Here is a 27,656-nt window from a genome sequence, read left to right on the forward strand (position 1 = left end):
ATTTTCGCTAGGGGGCGATGTGGATTCTATCCGTCCTTCGAAAAAGTGTGACGATATTTTCTTTCGGCTTTGATTATTCAGGAGGGCAACGGCGACATTTTTCACCAATCATAGTAACGGATGCTATTCCGCTTCCATGGTAACCTCCCAAATCTTTTGAACAAACCAATCACGACAGCGCATTTAGTAATTTAAAGAAAGTTCGTCATCGGACGTTGAAATTTTAAACCTGAGCTGCGGCAGAAAGGAACACGTTTCAGTGAAGTTTGTGAGTTGATTTTTCCCTTCCAGTAGTTGTAAAAGTACATTTTTACGTGTGGAATTAATTTGGAGTAAGTAGCTCACGTTTGTTAACACCTACTTTTAGGTTGTGTTGCATGAAATGTAAATAATAAATGACGGAGAAAGCCAGCAAGTTCAATTATAGCGTCAGGGAATTCGTTTTCTAAGGTTAGCTAACGTGCACGTTTAGTTAACAAAATAAACGCTTTTATAGTGTAATTTATAAACTAATTGGTCCAATTCTTGCAACGTTACCCTGTAGGGAGTCCGAAAAGCAGATTCAGACATGGCTCAATTTGGATTCGACAACGACATTCACAGCATTCTGAAGCTGGATATGCCTATCACAAACGCGCCCATGGCGAGGTGGCAGAGAAAAGCCAGTTCGTCGATGTCGACCAGCTGTGCCAACACCAGCGCTCTGTCACCTGGCAAATCCGGAAACCGGTCTCTTAGTCTGTCCAAGACGCCCAGTAAAACACCAGGTGACTAGTTATTATTTTTGTTTTTCATGTTGAATCTTGCTCTACAGTACTTGCTTCTGTGTACGTGGGTAGTCTTTTTTCAACTGTCTATGGGTGTGGCACTGTTACAATCTTTTTCACCAAGGGTTTTATTACTAATCTGCCCTTCTCTCTTGTTCAGGTAAAAATGGAAAGACACAGTGCACACCTTCCAAGGCAGGTGGTGACCGTTTCATTCCCACTAGAAACAACAAACAGATGGATGTGGCAAGCTTCCTGCTCTCAAAGGAAAATGAGCCCATGGACACAAACCCCTCAGCAGCAACATCAGTGAGTCTTTTCTCTAACATTTTCCAATCACATTTGTTGGTATGTTGTATTGTAGCTAAACACAGGCAAATTTGTAATTGTAGGAGAACCAGAAAGCATGGTCTGTTACACTCAATGGATATGACATTGAGGAGGCAAAGATCTTGCATCTGGGAGGAAAACCCTTGAACGCTCCAGAAGGTAGGCCTACTGTTGGGAATGATTGTGACTTGATGTCAGTTGCTTGCTGTCAGAATCTAGTGTCCAATTCTCTTTTCTTTGCAGGTTACCAGAACAACCTAAAAGTTCTCTACAGTCAGATTCCTACCCCAGTCTCCACCAAAAAGAACCGGTACATACCGTCAGTGCCTGACAGAATCTTAGACGCTCCTGAACTCCGAAATGATTTCTGTGAGTCCTGCCAATACAGTACTACAAATGTCTAATAACCTGTCTGAGGAGCAGGTACTGATTGACTTAACCTAGGGGTGTGTGTCATAGATGCTCCTGAATTTCAAAATGGAGACTGAGTCTCCTAACAGAGTAAATGTCCAGTAACCTACCTGTGAAGTAATCCTAGCTGTGGGTGTATCATGTGCCTGCCGTGATGCATAAATCACACTGTTTTACATTTTAGTCATTTAGCAGCTGCTCTTATCTGGGGGGGAGGTGTGGGATTACTTCAGATACTCTTTGAAGAGGTAGGGTTTTGGTTGTTTTTGGAAGATGGACAGGGAAGCTGCTCTCCTAGCTTGAGGTGGAAGCTGCGCCGCTTCTGGTGAGATAGGGTCGTACTCTACGATGTAGAGCAGGAGCGAGTCACTGCTTTGATGTTGGCAGAGAATGGGTGTTGTCCAGGGTCCGGCCAAGGTTTTTTGCGCTCTGGGGACACCGTGGAGGTGTCAACTGGGATGGTGAGGTAGGCCTTTCCCTGGAGGAAGAGCAGCTCTGTCCTGTCGAGATTAAGCTTGTGGTTGGCTGACAGCCAAGCTGAGATATCTGCCAGGCTGATATGACGGAGCTGAGTGACTTGGTGTATAGAGGAGACGAGGTCCTAGATTTCAATGGGAGATTTGCACTAAGTGACTAACGGGGCACATCAAGTTGATCTTGTCCTTTTGTCTTCAGACTCATCTTAATTCACTCAGGGTGGAGATGATCATTCTTTGACAATTTACTTTGTTAAAAAGCTCCATTTACATCTGTCTGTTCACACAGATCTGAACCTACTAGACTGGAGCAGTCGGAACCTTCTAGCAGTTGCCCTTCACAACAGTGTTTATCTGTGGGACGCCACCCAGGGTGACATCGTCCTACTGATGAAGATGGAGCGGGAGGAGGACTACATCTGCTCTGTGTCATGGATCAAGGAGGGCAACTTCCTTGCCATTGGTACCAGTGACTGCAAAGTTCAGGTTAACTGTCTGCTGTGAACCTACCCAGCGCTCATCTAACTGAATTTGGCTTCCAATGCAATTTTGTGGTGTTAAAGAATGATTTTATGCTTCTTTTTTTAAGTAATTTTTTATACATATCACCTGAATTTGTCTTTGTCCCTAGTTGTGGGATGTGGAGAACCAGAAGCGTCTACGCAGCATGGCCAGCCACACTGCCAGAGTTGGCAGCCTGAGTTGGAACAATCACATTCTTTCCAGGTAAAGATTCATGTCTGGGGGGGGGAACGACTGTATGAATAGTCAGTCCCACTTAATGCTTTTGCTGCGATTTTTGCTGTCCTAGACAATGTCCACGTTGTGGGCAAGTTCTTAGGTCGTAAATGATTGTGGTACGTCTTGGCTCGTTCAGTGCGACATGGGTCTGTTTTGAGTACCGCTACATGCGGTCGTAGACCCTTCGACATTCTAGCCGTGTCCAATTTTTGGGGGGCTTTATCGTGCAGTGTGGCTGGTATTACGAGCTGATCCCAGCGACTGACGACTACGGACACTGCCGGTACAGAGTATGCACACAATATGATTATTGTGAATAGTCAGATTAATGTAATAGTTCTATTTAAATGTTTAGCCTACATGCTGTGCAAGAACAATTTCCCTAATAGTCTTATTTACGTGACACATCTGAAATCAGCCTACCTGATGGTGATTGTGCACTTATTATAATCCCAATCAAAATAATGTTCTACCACAACGACCATGCTATTGAGGAAGCCTATTTGATTTAGTTTATTTGAAAACTTTCTACAATGCATACTTTCAGTTTTTCTGAATTCAATATACTTGTGCATAAACATAGTGAGCACTGCTGGTGCTGGCACATGCTCAGATCAAATACACCACTGTAGTTGATGAAGCCTCTCATGCCAATCAGACTGTGACGCCAGAACTGAAGCAAATTGTACATCTGGACAGGTTGATAAAGATTTTAATTTGTTAACATCAGTGTGATGTGACAAAATGTAAAAGATGGAATCTCATGTACAGGCTGCCAAGGCCTTAAGTCAGTCCCTCCAGGTTTTTTTTTTGTTATACTTGTGTCCAGAATGTTTTAATTTGGTGTTTTTATTAACCATCTTGTGGTTTACTTTTTCCAGTGGCTCCAGATCTGGTCACATCCACCACCATGATGTAAGGGTAGCAGACCACCACATCTTCACCCTGTCCGGACACTCTCAGGAGGTGTGTGGGCTGGAGTGGTCCCCTGATGGAAGATACCTGGCCAGCGGCGGCAACGACAACCTTGTGTACGTGTGGCCAGGTGTGCAGGAGGGCAGCGGCCAAGGCAGCAATGCTGTCCACGGCTTCAATGAGCACCAAGGTGCAGTCAAGGTAAGCAAAAATGTTTGAACTAAATGTAATTCTTGGTGGGACGTGCTAAACTACCATGTTTTATTGAAGGATGGAGTTGGGATTGACTAAAGGCCACAATTTGATGCACATTAAAGTGCACTCAATGTAAAGAGATGCCCAACCGTCATGATTGTTTCTTACTGAAATTCCTTAGGCTTTGGCCTGGTGCCCATGGCAACCTAACATTCTTGCGTCTGGAGGGGGCACCAGTGACCGTCACATCCGCATCTGGAACGTCACCAGTGGCTCTTGCATCAGTGCCCTAGACACTCAGTCTCAGGTAACTGCACCCATCTCGATCCCTAGTGGGATTGTCTGAGTTCTGAAGTCTCATTCAATTTTGTGCTGGATGATATTACACCTCCAAGGCCCTGCTGCTCAGTCATAGCAGCATGAATATTTGCATACCGGTCACTTTTTAAGTAAGTTTACTTTCCATAACTGCAATGCCGTACGATCAGACATTGACTGGTGATCAAATCTGCCTTACAGGTGTCCTCTCTGAAGTTTGCGCCAAACTACAAGGAATTGGTCTCTGGCCACGGATATGCCCACGACAACGTAGTCATCTGGAAGTATCCCTCCTTGACTAAAGTGGCAGAGCTCAATGGTGAGTGACTGGCCTGAAATTATTATGAATCTTGTAATAACTTTACAGAGCTGTTAAGTTTGTCATTGATGGATCAGTTGACAAGGACCATTTTGTTGCCTGAAGCTGTAAAAGCATCAAAGAGCTTGACGGATAATGTCCCTCACCCCAGCTTCCTTAACTGGGTAAACATAATCCTAATTTAAACTAAACTGTAGAATTAATTTGCTTAATGTCAATGCTGAAGCATTTTGGGCATGTACACATCTCAATAATGATGCATGTTTAAAGGTGTGCTATGCTGAAATCGCTCTGCCTTTTCTTGGTTCCTAAAATTCTATTTAGTTTGCTTAATTTCAGTTTGACAAAACAAGCAGGTATAGTGTAAAGAATCATCTAAACTGCTGTGAAATCTCTTCCGTAACTAAAAAGTATATATTTTTTCAGCTTTATTAAGCTGGTGTACAAAATTGAAAGTAAAATGGCACATGTTTCCAATGAGCCATTCTGGGGTCAAAGTTCAAAACTGAAATCTTAAACTTTTTCATTCCCCCCCCCCCCAAAAGGTCATGAGGGCAGGGTCTTGAACATTACCATGAGTCCAGACTGCTCGACTATCGCCACTGTAGCCGGTGATGAAACTGTCCGCCTCTGGAAGAGCTTTGAGCTGGATCCAGTCAAGAAGAAGGCCAAAGAGAGGATGGTCAAGTCCACCAGCAGCAGCATCCACCAATCTATCCGATAATTAGCCTTTTGTATTGTTTGTTCAAGTTAGTTATTGATCAACTCTTAATTCTTTACTAATGTACAAAATGTTTATTCACTGTAAAATAAAGATTGCCACTTTTAAATTTTCTTTGTGTTTGAATATTTTGCAGCCATGCCACTTGATTACAAATCTGATTTTCCAGTTAAGGAAATCTTCAAATATTATAACCTGGGTAGAATGTAGTGAAATACTGTTCAGGCCCTCATTCAATGTGAAACTGAGGTTTCTTTCTTTGCTGAAACATACTAGTTTCTGCTTTGATTCATTTTTCTGTGGTTAACATTATTTTGAAGTACAGTACTCCTGGGAGTTTATTGGTGACGCGCTAGTTGAATGTGGTCTTATTCATAAATGGCTCATTAACCAAGAATGGTGTTTTCTGAAGCGCTTGACTATTGATTTGTCCAGCCAGATGGGATGGGATCTACGTCATGTACAGATATCACAATGCCTGGAAGTGTTAACAGCTCAGGAACAACAATCTTCTGAAACTAGCAGTGTGACCACAGTAAAGACTACCTGGAAAACCAATGGGTACTTCCCGGTAAGACATTTTGCAGAGTACAAGATTGTTGATCGGTAGGTTTCTGAGAAGCACTTCTGCAGGAATTAAGATTCTAAAATTGTGTCCCAGCTAACCTTTGGCCAGGTTTAGAACAGTTAGCAAGAGACAGAGGCCAGGGTGGTGTTCTACAATAGTAAACTTGTTGGATGAGTGCCTAAAATGAGGCATGTATGACTAACGTTCAGAACGCTTTGGTTTGATCTGCTCCTTTATGAAAGCCGAAAATGCAACACCCTTGACCCTGATGGTGAGGAAAAGATGACAATGGCTGGGATGTGCAGACTACCATCAGAACACTCAAAAGATGCATGGAGAACAATAGAAAGAGTGGCCTGACCTGGGGGAGCCTTACCAAGAATGCTGTTGCAGACCAGATACAGGTCTCTAGCTCCACATGGCGAGGGTGCAGGCTGTTAGCCAGCCTGCCAACTTAGTGGAGTCTGCCACTAGCACAGTCAGTGTAGTCAGCTCAGCTATCCCAATTGAGACTGTCTGCCTTGATCTAGGTTGGTCAAAACTAAACATGGCTCTGTTAGCTCTAGCAATCTCACTGGAATAAAGACTTCCATTCCTGTCATTATTGAGATTGTGACATCTCAAAATGGTGCCACTTAATGTTAGATCCCTCAGTTTCAAGACAGTTATAGTCAATTAACTAATCACTGATCATAATCTTGATGTGATTGGCCTGACTGAAACATGGCTTAAGCCTGATGAATTTACTGTGTTAAATGAGGCCTCTCCTGGTTACACTAGTGACCATATCCCACGCGTGTAACAGTATAGCTTCCGTCCCTACCTGGGCTCGAACCAGGGACCCTCTGCACACAGACAAGTCACCCTCGAAGTATTGTTACCCATCACTCCACAAAAGCCGTGGCTCTTGCAGAGCAAGGGGAACAACTACTTCAAGGTCTCAGAGCGAGTGATGTCACCGATTGAAACGCTATTAGTGCGCACCACTGCTAACTAGCTAGCCATTTCACATCGGTTACACGCGCATCCAGCAAAGGCTGAAGTGTTGCTAACATTTACGATAGAAAATTTCAATTTACAAAAAAAAGACTGCATTTTCATCTTTTGAGCTTCTAGTCATGAAATCTATGCAGCCTACTCAATCACTTTTTATAGCTACTGTTTACAGGCCTCCTGGGCCATATACAACGTTTCTCACTGAAATCCTATTGGATCTAGTAGTCATGGCAGATAATATTCCAATTTTTGGTGACTTTAATATCACATGGAAAAGTCCACAAACCCACTCCAAAAGGCTTTCAGAGCCATCATCGACTCAGTGGGTTTTGTCCAACATGTCTCCGGACCTACTCACTGCCACAGTCATACCCTGGACCTAGTTTTGTCCCGTGGAATAAATATTGTGGATCTTAATGTTTTTTCTCATAATCCTGGACTATCCGACCACCATTTTATTACGTTTGCAATCGCAACAAATAGTCTGCTCAGACCCCAACCAAGGATCATCAAAAGCCGTGCTATAAATTCTCGGACAACCCAAAGATTCCTAGATGCCCTTCCAGACTCCCTCCACCTACCCAAGGACGTCAGAGTACAAAAATCAGTTAACCACCTAACTGAGGAACTAAATTTAACCTTGCGTAATACCCTAGATGCAGTCACACCCCTAAAAACAAAAAACATTTGTCATGAGAAACTAGCTCCCTGGTATACAGAAAATACCAGAGCCCTGAAGCAAGCTTCCAGAAATATGGAACAGAAATGGCGCTACACCACTGCTCGATCATCCTATTCTTCCAAATTAATTGAGGAGAATAAGAACAATCCAACATTTATTTTTGATACTGTCGCAAAGCTAAATAAAAAGCAGCATTCCCCAAGAGAGGATGGCTTTCACTTCAGCAGTGATAAATTCATAAACTTCTTTGACGAAAAGATCATGATCATTAGAAAGCAAATTACAGACTCTTCTTTAGATCTGCGTATTTCTCTAAAGCTCAGTTGTCCTGAGTCTGCACAACACTGCCAGTACCTAGGGTCAAGGGAAACGCTCAAGTTTTTTAATACTATATCTCTTGACACATTGATGAAAATAGTCACGGCCTCTAAACCTTCAAGCTGCATACTGGACCCTATTCCAACTAAACTACTGAAGGAGCTGCTTCCTGTGCTTGGCCCTCCTATGTTGAACATAATAACAGCTCCCAATCCACCGGATGTGTACCAAACTCACTAAAAGTGGCAGTAATAACACCTCTCTTGAAAAAGCCAAACCTTGACCCAGAAAATATAAAAAACTATCGGCCTATATCGAATCTCCCATTCATCTCAACATTTTTTGAATAAGCTGTTGCACAGCAACTCACTGCTTTCCTGAAGACAATGTATACGAAATGTTTCAGTCTGGTTTTAGACCCCATCATAACACTGAGACTGCACTCGTGAAGGTGGTAAATTACCTTTTAACGGCATCAGACCAAGGCTCTGCATCTGTCCTCGTGCTCCTAGACCTTAGTGCTGATTTTGATACCATCGATCACCACATTCTTTTGGAGAGATTGGAAACCCAAATTGGTCTACATGGACAAGTTCTGGCCTGGTTTAGACCTTATCTGTCGGAAAGATATCAGTTTGTCTCTGTGGATGGTTTGTCCTCAACTGTAAATTTCGGTGTTCCTCATGGCTCCGTTTTAGGACCACTATTGTTTTCACTATATATTTTACCTCTTGGTGATATGGTTCGGAACCATAGTGTTAACTTTCATTGCTATGCGGATGATACACAGCTGTACATTTCGATGAAACATGATGAAGCTCCAAATTTGCCCTCCCTGGAAGCCTGTGTTTCAGACATAAGAAGTGGATGGTGGCAATTGTTTTACTTTTAAACTCAGACAAAACAGAGATGCTAGTTCTAGGTCCCAAAAAACAAAGAGATCTTCTGTTGGATCTGACAATTAATCTTGATGGTTGTATAGTCGTCTCAAATAAAGCTGCGAAGGCCCTTGGCGTTACAGCTTTTTTCCATCTACGTAACATTGCAAAAATCAGAAACCATGCTTTTGTCACTTCTAGATTAGACTACTGCAATTCTCTACTTTCCGGCTACCCGAATAAAGCACTAAATAAACTTCAGTTAGTGCTAAACACGGCTGCTAGAATCTTGACTAGAAGCCAAAAATTTGATCATATTACTCCACACTGGCTTCCTGTTAAGGCTAGGGCTGATTTCAAGGTTTCACTGCTAACCTACAAAGCATTACATGGGCTTGCTCCTTCCTATCTTTTCGATTTGGTCCTGCTGTACATACCTACACATACGCTACTGTCACAAGACACAGGTCTCCTTACTGACCCTAGAATTTCTAAGCAAACAGCTGGATGCAAGGCTTTCTCCTATAGAGTTCCATTTCTATGCAATGGTCTGCCTATCCATGTGAGAGATGCAGACTCGGTCTCGACCTTTCTTAAGTCTTTATTGAAGACTCATCTCTTCAGTAGGTCCTATGATTGAGTGTAGTCTGGCCCAGGGGTGTGAAGGTGAACGGAAAGGCACTGGAGCGACGAACCACCCTTGCTGTCTCTGCCTGGCTGGTTCCGCTCTCTCCACTGGGATTCTCTGCCTCTAATCCTATTACGGGGGCTGAGTCACTGGCTTACTGGTGCTCTTCCATACCGCCCCTAGGAGGGGTGCGTCACTTGAGTGGGTTGAGTTACTGACGGGATCTTCCTGTCTGGGTTGGCGCCCCCCTCGGGTTCGTGCCGTGGGGGAGATCTTCATGGGCTATACTCAGCCTTGTCTCAGGCTAGTAAGTTGGTGGTTTGAAGATTTCGCTCTAGTGGTGTGGGGGCTGTGCTTTGTCATACTGGGTGGCGTTATATCCTGCCTGGTTGGCCCTGTCCGGGGATATCGTCGGATGGGGCCACAGTGTGTCAGCCTCCAGTCTTATCCAGTGTCCTGTGTGAATTTAAGTATGCCCCCTCTTTTCTCTCAGAGGACCTGAGCCCTAGGACCATGCCTCAGGACTACCTGGCCTGATGACTTCTTGCTGTCCCCAGTCCACCTGCTGCTGCTCCAGTTTCAACTGTTCTGCCTGTGGCTATGGAACCCTGACCTGTTCACCAGATGTGCTACCTTGTCCCGGACCTGCTGTATTCGACTCTCTCTCTCTACCGCACCTGCTGTCTCGAACTCTGAATGATCGGCTATGAAAAGCCAACTGACATTTACTCCTGAGGTGCTGACCTGTTGCCCCCTCTACAACCACTGTGATTATTATTATTTGACCATGCTGGTCATCTATGAACATTTCAACATCTTGGCCATGTACTGTTATAATCTCCACCCGGCACAGCCAGAAGAGGACTGGCCACCCCTCAGAGCCTGGTTCCTCTCTAGGTTTCTTCCTAGGTTCCTGGCTTTCTAGGGAGTTTTTACTAGCCACCGTGCTTCTACATCGGCATTGCTTGCTGTTTGGGGTTTTAGGCTGAGTTTCTGTATAGCACTTTGTGACATCGGCTGATGTATTTGATTGTGGCTAGTGCCTTATGTGCCTCAAGGTAAGTATGTTTAATGACTCAGCCTTACTTAAAATGTGTTTTATTTCAAAAAAGTTAAATATAAACAGCACCAAAAAACAAAACCATGATGGACATCAATACAAATCCCATCTCTTTGAAAGAGAACTGGGTAAGCCATTTACAAGCATGTTCCAGTCCTTTCAGTGGAAAGTACAATATTTTCAAGCAACACAGGAGTCATGCCAGCCAAACAAGTAGTAAAAGTCCAAGGGTGGGCTTTCATTGGTCATTTCAAAACTGGGTTTATGAATAATAGTGACGATGAATACCTCTTCATACAGTGTGATCGACAGTTAGTAGTTCCCTCAACAACTCAAAATTGAACAGTGTGTCAAGTAGGGCCCAACTGGTAAATCCATTACGCCATTCACATCCCAAAAGCAGTGTAAATAAATATAAAAATATACATTTGAGGAAAGTGATCAGTAGCTAACATGTGAAAGAGTAGCATTGTTTTGGAATCTTTGGCATTTTGGAGGCTCCTTCAGACAGTTATGTTTCCCCGTCCAAAATAGCAAAGCTAGACTTCCTTCACTTTGCCTAGTTGGTTATGGCCGTTGACACGGTGCGCTGTTGTCCCATTGCCATTCTCCACTTGTTTGCCGTTGGGCACCACGGAAATGTTGCCAATGGTAATGCCGTTGGTATGACCATTAGTAACGCCATTCTGCTTGAGCTTCGCCTCCTTGGTTGCTGTAGGCAGCCGTTTACCCTTTATGTAGGCCTGAATCCAGAAGTTGGAGAAGAGTATGAAGAAGAAGGTTCCGTACATCCAGATGAGGTGAATGAACATGGGCACCTGAAAGTCACACTTCTCCATGAAGTAGTATTGAGAGATGTGAAGTGAGATCAGCACAAACTGGATCTGAAGAAATATAAGGGAGAACATATTAATGATGTGTCGTCTGTAGATGGCGCGCGAGTCACCAATTCACAACAGTAACACTGGCAGCTATACACAAATCAATGCTTCTGTTTAACAGTTTTTTTCCAATTGTACATCATTAAGAAAGAACACCCACCAGCTGGATTGCGGTCATGTACTTCTTCCACCAGAGGTATTTCTGGAAGCGAGGTCCTGCAGCAGACAGTCCGTAGTAGGTGTACATGATGACGTGGACACATGCGTTGACCATGGCATGCAACGAGCTCATTCCCCCTGCTGGAGATTCACAATGACAGGCACATTATTTTATTTTTTTAATTGACCCTTTATTTAACTAGGCAAGTCAGTTAAGAACAAATTCTTATTTACAATGGCGGCCTACACTGGCCAAACCCGGACGACGCTGGGCCAATTGTGCGCCGCCCTACGGGACTCCCGATCACGGCCAGTTGTGATACAGCCTGGATTCAAACCAGGGTGTCTGTAGTGACGCCTCTAAGCACTGAGATGCAGTGCATTAGACCACTGCGCCACTCGAGAGCCCCATTCAGAGATTCTGAATAGTCACAGGGGCATAACAAAATTCATGTTGTTCCTAAATCATTTTGTTAAGCTTCTTATTCCCTGGTAACATTGTAGAACGTTCCTTTTGTGATTAAAAGGTTTATTGAACAACAACACTCCCTCCTCACCCCCACAGTTAACTACTCTAAAGTTAAACAGGTTATATGAGCGACTGTAAGCACACTGCATGGGGACGATGATGTCATTATGAGGTCAAGATTACCAGGAGCGATGGTCATGCCCCACCACCACGTGAAGGGCATGAAGGAGTGATGGAAGACATGAAGAAATGTAATCTGGCTGTGTTTCTTACGCAGCACAAAGAATAACTGCGAAGCAGACAAGAGTTTAAGTTACTCTAAGCAAACAAATTCTAAAATCTCCATTTGTGTCAGAAAGATGAAGTCAGAATTATGCTAATATCAAAGGACAGTTCATGCCAATTTTTTTTATTCACAAACATGTTTTAATAGAAAAAAACATTCTTACTGTGTCCAGAAGCTCGATGAATTTAGAGAAGTAAAACCACCAAGCCACTCGAACCATCTGACAGAAAGGAGAGAAAAGTACACAGAATAAATAGATGGCATCAAATAATATCATGACCTATTAAAATAGCTATGCATGTTTAAAATGTATAATATAAAACATTTTCATTGTATGAAAACATGGATGGCATCTCATGAGATGCAAAGCAGATTCTCTCATAAATAAAGCTTACCCTTAAAGCCTGTGGGCTGCTTGAGTAGTCACAAAGGTCACATCTCCAGGTAAAGGTGGTGCCCCATCCTGACATCAGGAACTGCAATGGCAAAGCACAGAACTGGCTGTCATATCATACATTCATAAAAGCTGTTAAAATAAATTAAATTGTGCTGAACAACTAACTGCGTTGCTCACCTCATAGACAAGGACGGCGTTCAGGAACACCATGCTGAAGTTATAGATGATCATGGCCGTTTTGAGGTGATAGGGCTTGCGGTGTAACATCAGGCGAGGCCCTGCATACAGCGAGAAGAATACATAGCCCAACAGGATGCTGGTCATCTGGAAGGGGGTCCGCATCAACGGGTAGGGCAACAACCGGTGGTCTGAGGATAAGCAATTCATCAACGACAACAATACAGGTTACACACATAGCATGGTACATGTTCATCATCTACAAACCATCAAATGTATTTAATTCATTTAAAAATTGTAATAAAAAATTATCAATTTTAGAGAAAGCACTCACCCGTTCTCTGCAATAAATACTCATACAACGACATAATACTGGATCCCAGTTCTAGCAGCATTTTGATGGCCTCTTTCCTTCTTTATTCAGTTGATCAAAAAACCCTGAAAAAAAAAGACAAAAATACAATTTGGTTGAAAAGACAGTGGGTGGTGATAATGGCAGGTAATGCTTTTATGCCTACATGGAATGCCTTGGTGTGTCCTTAGGCTTACAGTACACCGAGACATAAGGTAATGAACATAGCAGCCTAGTGTCACACTGCCTCCCCTACTAAACAAACAGAGACAGCTGCACAGGCCCATCATATATCTGAACCGGAGGCTCTGCTTCGATGACTGACTATCTATCTGATAGACAAACAAAACAAAAATAATTCACAACCGTAAAAAACGCCACAAAGGGCATTGTAGTCGGTCTGACCATGTACTGTATGTCAGTCAATGTCCAATAGATCCTACTGGGATTTTTCACAGGTAAGTAATATTATATGAACTTTTCTATAGTAGCTAAGTATTTTATTCTAGCAAGAAACAGGGGATAGGTTACATTTGCATGCAGTTGTATACCATAGCTGAATCTGGCATACCAGGCAGTTGCAGCCCCACCAGCTTTAACCTACACATAAGGGAATATACTATATAGGCTTTAGCATTGAGTCAACCTAAAAACAAAACGCGCCACTATACTAATAAAATCATCTCACACACCGAGACCCAAGATGGCGGTAGTTTTACAAAGGGCTTGTTCAGCAGCATTTAACATTCCCTTAGCGACTCCTTTGAGACAATGTGTTCCCTCAGTGACTAACAGATCCAGTCAAACAGGTGAGGTGAACACATTTGAACAGACAGTATGTGGTATGAGCTCACTAGATAGGAATGGATGAGGGATTGAGAAAATTGACAGAGATGGAGTGGCTTGGAGGTGAGCCGGCAAACCAAACTAAGAGCGAAGGACAAAGAGAGAATGTTGGACATTTTATTTTTTATGTCATTTCCATACAACGGCAATAAAACCCACTCCACATATAAAAAAGATGGGACAGTGTTATCATATCCACCAAGTAATACCGTTCTAACTACAAGAAAAACCTGTGCTGACAGTTTGTTATAAAAGTAAAAAACTTGAAATAGACACTGCAGTGTTAGATGGAGTATAGCACTGAGCATTACTGAGAATATACAGTCAGACATTTTTGTTAACACAAGACTCACCTACTAAGTTGTCCTCAGTACTGTCCCCAAACCCTCAGGCCTTTAGGCACACAGTCAAGAGGGCAACAACCAATGATCCTACAATGGGCCAGGCCCAGCAAAACAGAAGAGTCAAAAAGAGAGATTCTCTGAAAAAGTGTAATGATAGTCCCAGAATTTCTTGTTTCTCCCTTGAAGTCCTCAAATGTTGAATCAAATTACCTTCTAGCCACAGAAAGCTCGGGCAGACTAAGTCAGAGAGAGAGATGTGTACAGCTATGAGGGAAGACACCTGTGTTGGGACTCATTCAAGCCAGATTTAAACCAAAGGCTGAGCACACTACTAAGTGACAACACCCAGCTAGTTTCAGGAACACACCCTGTTTCAACATCTAGACCCACCCTCCCCTAACCACTATGCCTCTCTCTGATTGGTTCATCAGAAAAAGTGGGATTGGCCATTGGTCATCAGAGCAGGGTTGGGTTGCTTAAGGTAGTAAGCGAGGGAGAATCCAGTAGCAACCTCTACCCTAGTTTTTCAAAATGTATCTGGATTTCACCTATCGGATGGGATTGAATGCATAGAAATATCATGAATAGAACTTCACTTTAATGGGGACTCCTGTTCTATTCATTCCATTTGGCAAAATCTGGATGATAGATAACTTTTGAAAAACTGGGCCCTGGAGAGTTTGAATGGCCTCTGTTAAATAATGGGGGCCCATCACATAGTACATCTATATGTAACAAAAACGAACACATCCCTTATAATAATAATAAGGGGGGATATGAGAGTAAATCATGGAGATGTAATGTGTCCATGTGGCCCTAACTGGCAACAGGCATGGGGGCTAGGCTTAAATTCACGTCAGTCCCACCTACAGTCACAATATAAATTTTAGTCATTTAGCAGACACTCTTATCCAGAGCGACTTACAGTAGTGAATGCATACATTTCATACGTTATTTTTTTTCTTCCCGTACTGGTCCCCCGTGGGAGTCGAACCCACAACCCTGGCGTTGCAAACACCATGCTCTACCAACTGAGCCACACAGGTTCCATTAACTTCCAGTAGCTCTGGTTCTACCTGTTCCTCAGGCACCGACAACAGGAAATGGGCGTTGTGGTGAAAGAGGGGGCCTTAAAATGTTATCACTCATTCTTACATTGGCATGAATGGCTGACTGGAATTAGAAGAATCTGGGCATGAGCAGAATGTACAGGCCATATACCCTCACCATTACCTGGCTGTTTAGACAAGATGACATATAGGAATTAGTCCATATTTCTCTTACTGAGTTATCAAGTTCAAATGTAGGCCTACAGGCAGTGTGTATTTAAGACAGAGGAGAGAATGATGAAGTAGGATGGGGCAAGTAGAGGCGGAAGACACCACCACATCTAAGTGAAAATATGATAGGATTAGACCGAGAAACAAATCACACCAGACAGGGTTAACCACACATCACAGATTCTTTCAAGATCAAATACACTTCTTCCCTATGGGCTGAGGTTTTGGGCAAATCGCCAACATTCAGAGGGCAATCACTCTCTCATCCCTCTTTTCAGCATCCCTCTAGATGGGGGATTGACTGGACCTGTAGTCCCATACTGGGTGTAGTTGTCAGCCACAATAGGCCATCAAGAACCGGTACTTCCCACTCATTAAAAAAAGGTTAAATGTTTTTTTGTTGTTTTTTTAATCGTTCAAATAGCTCTAAAATTGACATAAGTGGCAAGGATAAGAGAAAAAAATGCTTTGAAAATTACATGATGACTTCAGACCCGAGGGTTGCCTATTCCACTGCTGCTGGAATTATAGTGGTCTGGTACGATTTGGCGGGAATATTGGCCCTGTGTGCTCTCACGTAAGAGACGTGGCCCCTTGCCTCTCCCAGGACATAAGACCCAGACAGTCCAGAGATATTTAGAGAAATGGTGGAGACAGGAATCCCAGTTGCCAATGAATGGAGAAACGTATAAAGCCCCATCCAGCAGACTGTCGACAAATCTTGTTCACGTTGCGTCACGCAATCCCTTCTAAAAGTCAGTGTATGAGTCGAGAAACCTGCCTATTTTCCTCGAAAGTACGTAATGTCACGATTTCAAAGCTATACAATAATACAGGGAACAAGTTCATCATCTCACATTCCAAAATATATTTCTAATATAGTACTTCTTGTTCACGTAATTCCGGCTAATAGTGGGTTAAGGTAGCGCCCAATTGACTCCCATTAACTCTTTGAATAAGGTTACTCCTTGTCCCAGAATTGGCCAGAATGCACTGTGCGGCCCATTGATGACGCATGGACAATGCGCACAGTGGGCGTTAATACTTTCCCAATGGAGTTTCCCCATCCCCTCAAAAGTATCTCTGGACAGTAACAACAAACATGGACAACATTATTTACAGGCACGGACGGAAGGAAAGTTTCCAAGGACTATGCTGTCAACAGCAGACAGACAGCAAACTATCTGCTAAAAAACTAAGTTTAGCCAGCCAAAAAGGGAGTTGGACCGCATTGTTAGTGCACTCAAACATGGTTACTCAATTCATAGATGCCAACTACCTTTAGTGCATATTGACAATAGTACCTTATGGCCAGGGATCTTTTGTTAAGAGCCCAAACGCTGAAATTTAACGCGGTAAGGTTTTGCAAACATAAGAAACGGATCTTTCATATCAGCAAAACAAATTGCTTTCCCACAGCCATATTTCCATGTTACAGTGCTCATTTACAGGAAACAGACAGATGACAGAGTTGACTACCTGTGCTAGTTAGCTATCTGTGTCTCCAAACACCTGTGTGTAAACAGAAGACGGGCGCCACAAATGTGTCGTCACTGAAAAATACTGTCGATTGCAATTGTGTAAAAACAGTGTCCAATAAGTGGATATTTTGCATTTGTGAAATGATTGATGTCATATGAAGGTAGAGGGCTTTACGTTTCCAGAACCGTACAACAAATGAGAATCAATTAACTTTTAAATTAAGTATTTGGCTGATTTGGCTGCCAGAGCCAATTTGCTTTTTAAAACAGAACATGTCCTTGGACTAAGAAGTCATGTTAGGCTCCTTTAGTCCATTATTGGGCTGAAACCTGGTAAGCTAAAACTTAAAACTAATGTTAGCGTAGCAACATTTACTAGATATTCCTCTCTGCTATTCATACCTATCTAGCCAGTCATCTAATGTTAACCGTACTATGTTCCAGCAAAGCTCTACATATTTTTTTACTCGTTCTAGAAAGCTAGCCAAGGTAGCCTAACGTTACTTTTGCTGAGCACCACATGAATTTGCTATTCAGAGTCTGTGGGGATTTGTTTACAAATCATATCTTCATTTCGGCCCATGCAATTTATTTAGCTAGCTTCAGCATTTAGATTTAACCACAGCCATAGAATAGTGGTGCCCGAAATTTGATTGGTGTCCGGTCTTTCTGAATGGGGGAATAGAACATAGTCGGCATCAGTTTTAAAAAGAACATTCAAAACAATATTGGTGATGAAACGTGCAACCCATGAATTGCAAGTGTTGATGTATGAAGAGGCGATCTCTTTGGTAATGTAGAGGGGATTCAATTTTGAATCAGTTTTTCCAGAATCACATCCCCATGTTGGCTATGCAAGTATCTACACTGAACACAAATAAACACAACATGTAAAGTGTTGGTCCCATGTTTCATGAGCTGAAATAAAAGATCCCAGAAATGTTCCATACAGAAATAGCTTATTTCTCTCAAATTTGGTGCACAAATGTCTTTAAATCCCTGTTGACACACCGACTCATTCAAGGGTTTGTCTTTATTTAAATCCTTATTCTAAAATTGATTAAATCATTTTTTCCCCCATCAATCTACACACAACACCCTAAAATGACAAAGCAAAAACAGGTTTTTAGAAATGTTTGCCAATTTATTACAAATAAAAAAACTGAAATATCAGATGTATATTAGTAAATTGCTATGAGCCTCGAAATTGAGCTCAGGTGCATCCTATTTCCATTGATCATCCTTGGAGTCCACCTGTGGTAAATTCAATTGATTGGACATGATTTGGAAAGGCACACACCTGTCTATAAAAAGGTCCCACAGTTGATAGTGCATGTCAGAGAAAAAAAACAAGCCATGAGATCGAAGGAATTGTCCGTACTGCCCCGAGACAGGATTGTGTCGAGGGACAGATCTGGGGAAGGGTACCAAAACATTTCTGCAGCATTGAAGGTCACCAAGAACCAAGAACACAGTGGCCTCCATTCTTAAATGGAAGATGTTTTCGGGTCTCTGGAGAGACCTGAAAATTGCTGTGCTGCTCCCCATCCAACCTGACAGAGCTTGAGAGGATCTGCAGAGAAAAATGGGAGAAACTCCCCAAATACAGGTGTGACAAGCTTGTAGCGTCATACGCAAGAAGACTCGAGGCTGTAATCGCTGCCAAAGGTGCTTCAACAAAGTACTGAGTAAAGGGTCTGAATACTAATGTAAATGTAATATCAGTTTTTCATTTATAAATTTGCAAACATTTCTAAAAACATGTTTCCTTATGGGGTATTGTGTGTAAATTGAGGGAGAGGAACTATTTAATCCATTTTAGAATCAGGCTGTAAAGTAACAAAATGTGGAACAAGTCAAGGGGTCTGAATACTTTCTGAATGTACTGTTTATACACTGATACTACAAATATTCTTATAGAACAGTAAATTAGATCACAAAATGAAAATAATGAGTGGTTTGCTGGGTGAAAAGCTTGAGTCTTGTAAGAGCTGAACTCTCCAACCTCTGCCCTGCCTTAGCCTACAAAATAGTTTGAGTAATTACTTCTGAGAAGTAAATCCCATTATTCGAGTCTGAACATTCCACGAGGGGAATGACAAATTGTAAAATGGTTGTCAGTGTAACAGAGAAGCAAAATACAAAAGCTCTCCCATCAGATTGGCCAGTAAGTCACCCATTTCTCATTGTTGTGAAATTAGGCAACAAGACTGACTGTCTGGACCTTGTGACTAGGCAGAAAAATGGTTAGCTCCTCAGTCACTGGTTTATACCCACACAACAGAAGTATGTGAAGGAGACAAAGACGTATAGAGCCATATTAAATGTTATTCCCATGAATATGTTTTTTGTATCTACGGGTTATTGTCCAGCTTCATTGCTAACGAATGGACAATGTCCACTGGCTGGGTTGGTCCTACAAAACCAAAGCCCCCCGATGGGAGAGCATAATATACAAGGAAATTCTCAAAGCTGCTAATGTGAACCTTGACGATCTTGTACCTAGCCGGTGGGGATTCCGGTGGGGTGCCCCCACCCAGGCAGTGGCAGTGCTGGCAACACTAGCTGCAGTAACCCATGGGGAAGGGGGTCACACTCGGACATTCAGAGAGGGGGCATACTATTGTGGCCCTGGTGGCACAAAATCATCAAAAGTCTGACTGCACAGAGATGCTTGGGATAGATGGTCAAATCGCGGGACCGCATGTGGGTGTTTCAGGGGAAAGGGGTGTATCTGATATCCATCACCTAGGCAAAAATGGGGAGATTTGATTAACCATTGTCCCCATTTTTGTCAATTTTGCATGCCTTCTCATACAGCTGCAACTTTATATGCATTTGTAAATCAAGGTCTTTGAGTTCTGAGGCTCTGAGATGGAACAACAGTTGAGCATCTGAGTGTATGGTTGTTTGTTGGGGAAAGGGGTTGAGTGTGTATGCATCCCACAACTGTTGCTTGGGACTAAAGATGTTGGGGACAATATAGGATGAATCAAAATAATTGTTTGCTGAAATAATGTTATTTTTGTAATGGCAATACTGGTAAGAGGTAATAATCCTTTGCATAAACTACCTACATTACAAATATTAATTGTTAATTATAGAAATTAAGAAGCAGGATTTTTTAAAATATATATTTTTTTAATAGCTGTATATAATACACATTGAGGTGAGGGCGATGGAAATAGTTTTGGCGGCTGACCTGCTTCTGTTCTGTGGGTGGCACTGTGTGCTCTTGTCGAAGGATGGGTCCCCGTTCTCTCAGGGGCCATGGGATCAAGGGGGTGGATTATGGTAGGAGATTATAATATGGTTTTAAATACGTCTACGGACCGTAAAGGAAATCACACTACAAACTATCACCCTCATGCACTTAAGGAAAACATGAATGTCATGGACATATTGGAATAAGTGGATATATGGAGGCTTAAATACCCTGACCTAGTGAGATATACACCGTGGAGGCTAAATCAAGCTAGTCGTCTTGACAAAGTCATCATTCTCTCTGGCACCAATAGTTTTCAAAAAAGTTTTACTGGGGACAGAATACAGTCAGACCATCACATAATTGGCATACAGTGCCTTGCAAAAGTATTCATCCCCCTTGGCATTTTTCCTATTTTGTTGCATTACAACCTGTAATTTAAATGGATTTCTATTTGGATTTCATGTAATGGAAATACACAAAATAGTCCAAATTGGTGAAGTGAAACAAAAAAAATTACTTGTTTAAAAAAATGAATCTGGTGCAACCAATTACCTTCAGAAGTCACATAATTAGTTAAATAAAGTCCACCTGTGTGCAATCTAAGTGTCACATGATCTCAGTATATATACACACCTGTTCTGAAAGGCCCCAGAGTTTGCAACACCACTGAGCAAGGGGCAGCACCAATCAAGTGGCACCATGAAGACCAAGGACCTCGCCAAACAGGTCAGGGACAAAGTCGTAGAGAAGTACAGATCAGGGTTGGGTGATAAAAAAAAAAATAGCCGAAACTTTGAACATCCCACAGAGCACCATTAAATCCATTATTTAAAAAATTGAAAGAATATGGCACCACAATAAATCTGCCAAGAGAGGACCGCCCACCAAAACTCCCAGACCAGGCAAGGAGAGCATTAATCAGAGAGGCAACAAAGAGACCAAAGATAACCCTGAAGGAGCTGCAAAGCTCCACAGTGGATATTGGAGTATCTGTCCATAGGACCACTAAGCTGTACACTCCACAGAGCTGGGCTTTAAAGAAGAGTGGCCAAAAAAAAACATTGCTTAAAGATAAAAAATAATTAAAACACATTTGGTGTTCACCAAAAGGAATGTGAGAGACTCCCCAAACATATGGAAGAAGGTACTCAGGTCAGATGAGACAAAAAAAAAAAACACTATGTCTGGCACAAACCCAACACCTCTCATCACCCCGAGAACACCATTCCCACAGTGAAGCGTGGTGGCAGCATCATGCTGTGGGGATGTTTTTCATCAGCAGGGACTGGGAAACTGGTCAGAATTGAAGGATGGCGCTAAATACAGGGAAATTCTTCAGGGAAACCGGTTTCAGTCTTACAGAGATTTGAGACTGGGACGGAAGTTCACCTTCCATCAGGACAATGACCCTAAGCATACTGCTAAAGCAACACACGAGTGGTTTAAGGGGAAACATTTAAAATGTCTTAGAATGGCCTAGTCAAAGCCCAGACCTCAAACCATTTGAATATCTGTGGTATGACTTAAAGATTGCTGTACACCAGCAGAACCCATTCAACTTGAAGGAGCTGGAGGAGTTTTCCCTTGAATGGGCAAAAATCCCAGTGGCTAGATGTGCCAAGCTCATAGAAACATACTGCAAGCCACTGTATTATAATCTCAGCAAAAAAAGAAACGTCCCTTTTTCAGGACCCTGCAGGCAGTTTACTTTGGGCACGCTTTTCATCCAGACGTCAAAATACCGCCCCCTATCCCAAAGAAGTTAAGACACTAACAGCTTACAGACGGTAGGCAATTAAGGTCACAGTTATGAAAATTTAGGACACTAAAGAGGCCTTTCTACTGACTTTGAAAAACACCAAAAGAAAGATGCCCAGAGTTGCTGCTCATCTGCGTGAACGTGCCTTAGGCATGCTGCACGGAGGCATGAGGACTCCAGATGTGGCCAGGGCAATAAATTGCAATGTCCGTACTATGAGACGCCGCTACAGGGAGACAGGACGGACAGCTGATCGTCCTCGTAGCGGCAGACCATGTGTAACAACACCTACACAGGAACGGTACATCCGAACATCACACCTGCGGGACAGGTACAGGATGGCAACAACAACTGCCCGAGTTACACCAGGAACGCACAATCCCTCCATCAGTGCTCAGACTGTCCGTAATAGGCTGAGAGAGGCTGGGCTGAGGGCTTGTAGGCCTGTTGTAAGGCAGGTCCTCACCAGACATCACCATCGCCTATGGGCACAAACCCACCGTCGCTGGACCAGACAGGACTGGTAAAAAGTGCTCTTCACTGACAAGTTGCGGTTTTGTCTCACCAGGGGTGATGGTCGGAATAGCGTTTATCGTCGAAGGAATGAGCGTTACACCGAGGCCTGTATTCTGGAGCGGAATCGATTTTGGAGGTGGAGGGTCCGTCATGGTCTGGTGTGGTGTGTAACAGCATCATCGGACTGAGCTTGTTGTCATTGCAGGCAATCTCAATGCTGTGCGTTACAGGGAAGACATCCTCCTCCCTCATGTGGTACCCTTCCTGCATGCTCAGCCTGACATGATCCTCCAGCATGACAATGCCACCAGCCATACTGCTCGTTCTGTGCATGATGTGCAGTCATATTCAGGTGCTGATTGGTCAACAAGCTTATATGCGTTAACTATTTAACTGTACTAGAATGCTTAAAAGGCCGCTAAAATGTTAAATATCTGTATAATTGTTTTGGGGCATCGGATATCGGTATCGGTCAAAAATGTAAAATTGGTGCATCACTAGTTTATACCCACACAACAGAAGTGTGTAAAGGAGACAAAGACGTATAGAGCCATATAAATGTTATTCCCCATGGGTATGTTTTTTGTTGTTGGTATCTACGGGTTATCTTCCAGCTTCATTGCTAAAGAATGGACCATGTCCACTCGACTAGCCATATGCTCTCAATCATGTCTGTTAGAAAACGTATTCCAATGTCTCAGTGGTTAGAGCAGGGTACTGGCTACAACAGGAGCTGTGGTTTTGATTCCTCCATGGGCCACATACTGAATATGTCACTCCCTGTTAATGTAGACAGTTCTGTAAGTTGATTTAGATGTAAGCGTCTGCTAAATGATCATGTCGACAGGACAGACCATCTGAATACTCAGGGCTTCTGGGGTAAAGGTTACATATTTAGGTGCGGGTTAAAGTAACTGTCCCGTGTTTCCAGCTTTCTATGAAATATCATTAATTACAATAAGAGTGAAATACTTAATTAAACAAATTTGGAAGGAAAAGTATGTTAAAACAACTTTTATGTGTTGGTATGGTGTTGGAGTACCAACAACAGAATGCTGTGGGCGTATACTGGTCATTACGCATATTCATGCAAGTAGACTGCAGATTGGCCAGCTCAGCCAATGAGCCAACATGACATTTGGAAATAGCAAGCATTTTTTAAACGGTCTGTTTGAGATACAAGTCTGAGGCAGAGTTTTTCATGTTTTGGCCACAAATACAAGTATAGGACGAGTCAACAACATTATTTGGGTATGAGTTAACGGAATATGAACTTTTAAAAAGTGAGATTTTCACTGGACACTAATGGAGAGAGCAGAATTAAGTTACCCAACAACTCAAGTCTCCTCATCCCCAAACTTCCCTTTCCACTGACACTAACCACGTTTCCATCCACAGTTTATATGCAAGTAAAGTCATACTTTTTTTTTTAACTAATCACGACAGCTATAATGGAAAAAGGTAGTGTCGGTACAATTTTATAAATGCCGACAGAATTTGTTCATTCGACATGGTGGAAAACCACACAGTTTATTAGTTTACAAATTAAATAAATTATGAACTTCACAGGGTGGTGAAAGTGCATGGTGATCTTGATGCTCCTTTCCAATAATTATTGAGTGTCTTATTCTAGTGACATGATGATTGATGCTCGACTGCCATTGGACAAACAAAAATGTAAAACACCACTGGTGGGAAAATCTGCATATTTGCTTTATGCAGATTTGATAATATTCGCATGAAAATCTATCGGCAATTGGATGGAAATCTAGCTAGCGACATAATTGGAATCCTTGGATTGTGTTTCATGTCTTGTTGCCTACATGTCAGGTTGGATTTGATTTGTGAGGGATAGAACATAGTTTGTCTTGTAAAAACGGCTACACTATCTCGGTTGGTTGTAGTTTCATTTCTCCGAGAGTCAATATAACATTGAATTTAGGCCTAGATAAGTGTGAAATTTCTACTTGGTAATGTGTTCATGTCATGCGTGTGCAGAATTGCATTAGTTGCATAGGGGGAATTCCATGATGATAGAATTACGATGACTCAGATTTTTCACATTGAACTGTATGCTAAACAAAACCCATTGATTTCTAAATTTAACAAACCATACAATTATGCACAAGGACTACTTTTTAACAATTTACACAGAACATCTTACAAAGACATTTAATTGAAGAACGGTGCAGAGGCAGAGTCGGTACTTTGTATTGCACCATTCTTCAATTATTTGGGGGGTAAAATGTTCTGTGGAAATTGTTAAAAGTAGTTATTGTGAATATAGTTGTATGGTTTGTTAAACTTTGAAATCAATGGATTTTGTATGGCATCAGGGGCGGAAATCCCGGGGGGGGACACGACCCCCCCATCCTGTGAAAAATATGATTTGTCCCCCCCAATATATCACTGAAACATAACTATGTAATTTAAATAATATGAATAATACGCAATGAAAGCAATTGTGCTGATTATAGACACTTAATAGCACGTTTTTAAGTTTCAAAAGATTGGGACCCCCCCCACCCTTTGCCTCACAATGGTTTGATCCACTGCCAGTTCCTTAGCTTGCTAGGTAACGTAGAGGTCGTATCTACTGTCTGAAAGGCACTCAATGCAAGTAACTGACGTGAGGTTAATCCAGTCAATCGCGCACACACACTAGCTGAATATGCAGAGCTAGCGCACAAATATTAACTATTAAGCTAGCTAGTACCTATTCCATTTATGTGGCGTCGTCAAAGATGGAATCTTTGCTATCGTCAATTTATTCCAAGATCAGCATGCATGTAAGTTAGTGCTTCAAAGTCCCTGTGATAAGGTTAGCGATAAACTGAACAGAACTACACTCTCTTCTACCATTGTTTTAAATATATTTAATGGTCTCGTTGCAAAAGCTAAATTGTCGCAAGGGAACTTTTATTTATATATTTTATTTCACCTTTATTTAACCCGGGTAGCAAAGATTATAGCAAACACCACTGAATTGGTGCTCGCTAGCTTTGCAAATTCAGCTATTGTTAGAAGCCGGCCAATATGAAACAAACGATTAAAATTACAAAAGGTTGCAGCATATGTTGTGTAAATGGTGAACTCATACAGCTGTCAACTCTTGTCACTGCAATCCGTTTCACATTTGCTAGCTACCTTTTAGATCGAAGCCCATATAGAATGATAGAAGATAAGATGATAGAAGCCCATCTCCTACTGTAAATAACCTACATACTGTGTGTGTGTAGCCAACCAGGTAGAAAAATGGCAGAAAAAAGACAGACATCAGAGTATTTTTCAGTACACCAAAACGCAAAGTAAGAACCCTAGTAGCCTAATATCTCAAAGACTAGTTGATAAAATGTTCATAAGAAAGAAATGAAATTCTAATGGAAATGTTTCACAATGATGTCATTAGGCAGAGCAGGCAACAGATGGCACACAGACAGCAGAGTTGGGGACAGATATGCAGGGACAGACTGGCAGAGACAGGGAGTCTCAGGTAAGTTTGTTGAGTCTTTGTTTGGAAACATTATGAAAGGTTCCCAATTTTTTTACTTGTAAAATAGGAACATAATTGGAAAATGCCATGGATACCCCCACTCTCAACTTAAACTGGTGACTGAACTAAGATTTGTTAAAGGCAATGGTATTGCTGTTGTGATTAGTTGTGTAGTTTTGGGTACCGGTAGTTAGGAGTACGGCAAACACCTTATTTCTTTGGTTCCTCAATATACATTTACCATATTACAACGTAGGCTATGTGTTACAGCACTACTTTTGGTGTCCCCCTCAGGAATTGCTCTTGAGAAAATGTTATGTAATTGTCCCCTCCAAAGTTGATATCAGATTTTCGCCCCTGTATGGCATACAGTTTCATGTGAAAAATCTGAATCTCTGCGTAATTCCGTTACCCTGAAGTTGTCCGTAGGCTACTGCTCTGTATTGTGTACCAGCGCCACAACGTATTCAGGGACCTAAAAGAAAAAGACAAGATTTAAGACAAAAATTGTAGGTCTCTCTACGATACAAGTCAATAGAATAGCATTTTTGTTTGACAAATCTGCTTTGATAAACTTGATCTGGTGGTCATGTTTTACTTATTTTAGACAAATGGCATAGGCATTTCCTTATCTTTGCTGATTGTCATGCATGGAAGAAGAAATACAAATTGAGGGACTAGGAATATTCTAGTCTACATGATTGAGGACAACCTGCGATAGGCCTAGATTTACTAAAACCTCTTATTGTAGTTTTTCCACACTGGGATTTGACTTTACAAAGTCACACATTTATCTTTTGTGGTGGGGAAAAAACCGCTTTCTGCATTTCACTGCCTGGGCGACATTGCAATTCTTAATGATGAACATACGATAATGACGTTGGCAAACCATTACAATAGCTAACGTTACTGGGGAAGGCGTAGCTTTAGCACATCCAACCTTAATATTAACCTTATTTATAAAGATAAACACCTTAGACCAAATACCTTGAAGTAGTTAAAGTTCGTTTCAAACGATACATGTGTGTTCAAGGTACACCACAGCTTTTTCCCGCATGCATGCATGCACTCACCTGTGGTTTTGTAGGCTGTGTATGTGAACTCGCTCCAGGATTGCGGTGCAGAAGCCCAGGCCAAGCCCTATTAATTTGCCAGCAGTGAACGTTTCTAATTATTTCTTGGTAATTGTATAACTTTTTTTCGCCGCTGTTACCGCGCGCTTAGGTCAAACTAAAGGGTGTATAGCCAAACACAGCACAATCCCTCCTCTGACCAGAAGGTTATGCTGTTTACCACGTGTTGCTCCCTTCATATGCTTTCCATTTTTTAGCAAAAGTGTGCCAGGTTAGAGGATTATATAAGGTTATTATGGAATTGTAATAGAAGTAACATTTAAATCATCAAGATTCAATGTTTGATATAGGTGTTAAATACTATACGTTTGGTTAATGATGCTTGTACAAATGTCCCAGAATGTAGTTTTGTTCTCCACCTCAAATATCTTAAAAGGATCCTAATCAGTTATTAAATGGTTTGTTTACCTATACAGTTAGTGGTCATTGTGTATTGCCCCCCACATTGCTCCTCAGCCAATTTATAGCCAATCACCAGGTAGATCAGAGGAAAATGTCAAAGGTTTTTGCATGTCATCAGTGTTGGGTTGATCTGCTTTCAGGTTGAGGGAA

At 42.0% G+C, this 27,656-nt stretch overlaps 2 protein-coding genes across 6 annotated transcripts; one reads left to right on the top strand and one right to left on the bottom strand.

The window, feature by feature from the left end:
• The first annotated feature begins 15 nt into the window (after positions 1-15).
• Positions 16-5,302, top strand: cdc20 (cell division cycle 20 homolog). Of its 3 annotated transcripts, none has more exons than XM_014190335.2 (11): positions 16-268; positions 545-767; positions 928-1,076; positions 1,160-1,256; positions 1,341-1,466; positions 2,274-2,470; positions 2,616-2,710; positions 3,607-3,841; positions 4,017-4,142; positions 4,355-4,472; positions 5,018-5,302. In XM_014190335.2, the coding sequence occupies exons 2-11, from the start codon at positions 569-571 to the stop codon at positions 5,194-5,196; spliced, it is 1,521 nt and encodes a 506-aa protein (XP_014045810.1). In that variant the 5' UTR covers positions 16-268; positions 545-568; the 3' UTR covers positions 5,197-5,302. The 3 variants fall into 3 exon arrangements, with proteins under 3 accessions (XP_014045810.1, XP_014045811.1, NP_001133251.1); XM_014190336.2 differs by having other exon boundaries at positions 141-332; NM_001139779.1 differs by lacking the exon at positions 16-268 and having other exon boundaries at positions 306-767.
• Positions 5,303-10,345: 5,043 nt separating this feature from the next.
• LOC106599266 (elongation of very long chain fatty acids protein 1) lies at positions 10,346-27,145 on the bottom strand. Of its 3 annotated transcripts, none has more exons than XM_014190411.2 (9): positions 27,045-27,145; positions 26,384-26,446; positions 13,027-13,130; positions 12,693-12,883; positions 12,514-12,594; positions 12,282-12,338; positions 12,016-12,121; positions 11,365-11,504; positions 10,346-11,207 (listed from the first exon to the last, which is right to left on the bottom strand). In XM_014190411.2, the coding sequence occupies exons 3-9, from the start codon at positions 13,085-13,087 to the stop codon at positions 10,863-10,865; spliced, it is 981 nt and encodes a 326-aa protein (XP_014045886.1). In that variant the 5' UTR covers positions 13,088-13,130; positions 26,384-26,446; positions 27,045-27,145; the 3' UTR covers positions 10,346-10,862. The 3 variants fall into 3 exon arrangements, with proteins under 3 accessions (XP_014045886.1, XP_014045884.1, XP_014045883.1); XM_014190409.2 differs by lacking the exons at positions 26,384-26,446; positions 27,045-27,145 and adding exons at positions 14,244-14,321; positions 14,445-14,568; XM_014190408.2 differs by lacking the exons at positions 26,384-26,446; positions 27,045-27,145 and adding an exon at positions 14,244-14,569.
• Between the last annotated feature and the right edge of the window lie 511 nt (positions 27,146-27,656).

This window comes from Salmo salar, chromosome ssa03 (assembly GCF_905237065.1).
Source record: "Salmo salar chromosome ssa03, Ssal_v3.1, whole genome shotgun sequence".
Classification (NCBI taxonomy): Eukaryota; Metazoa; Chordata; class Actinopteri; order Salmoniformes; family Salmonidae; genus Salmo; species Salmo salar.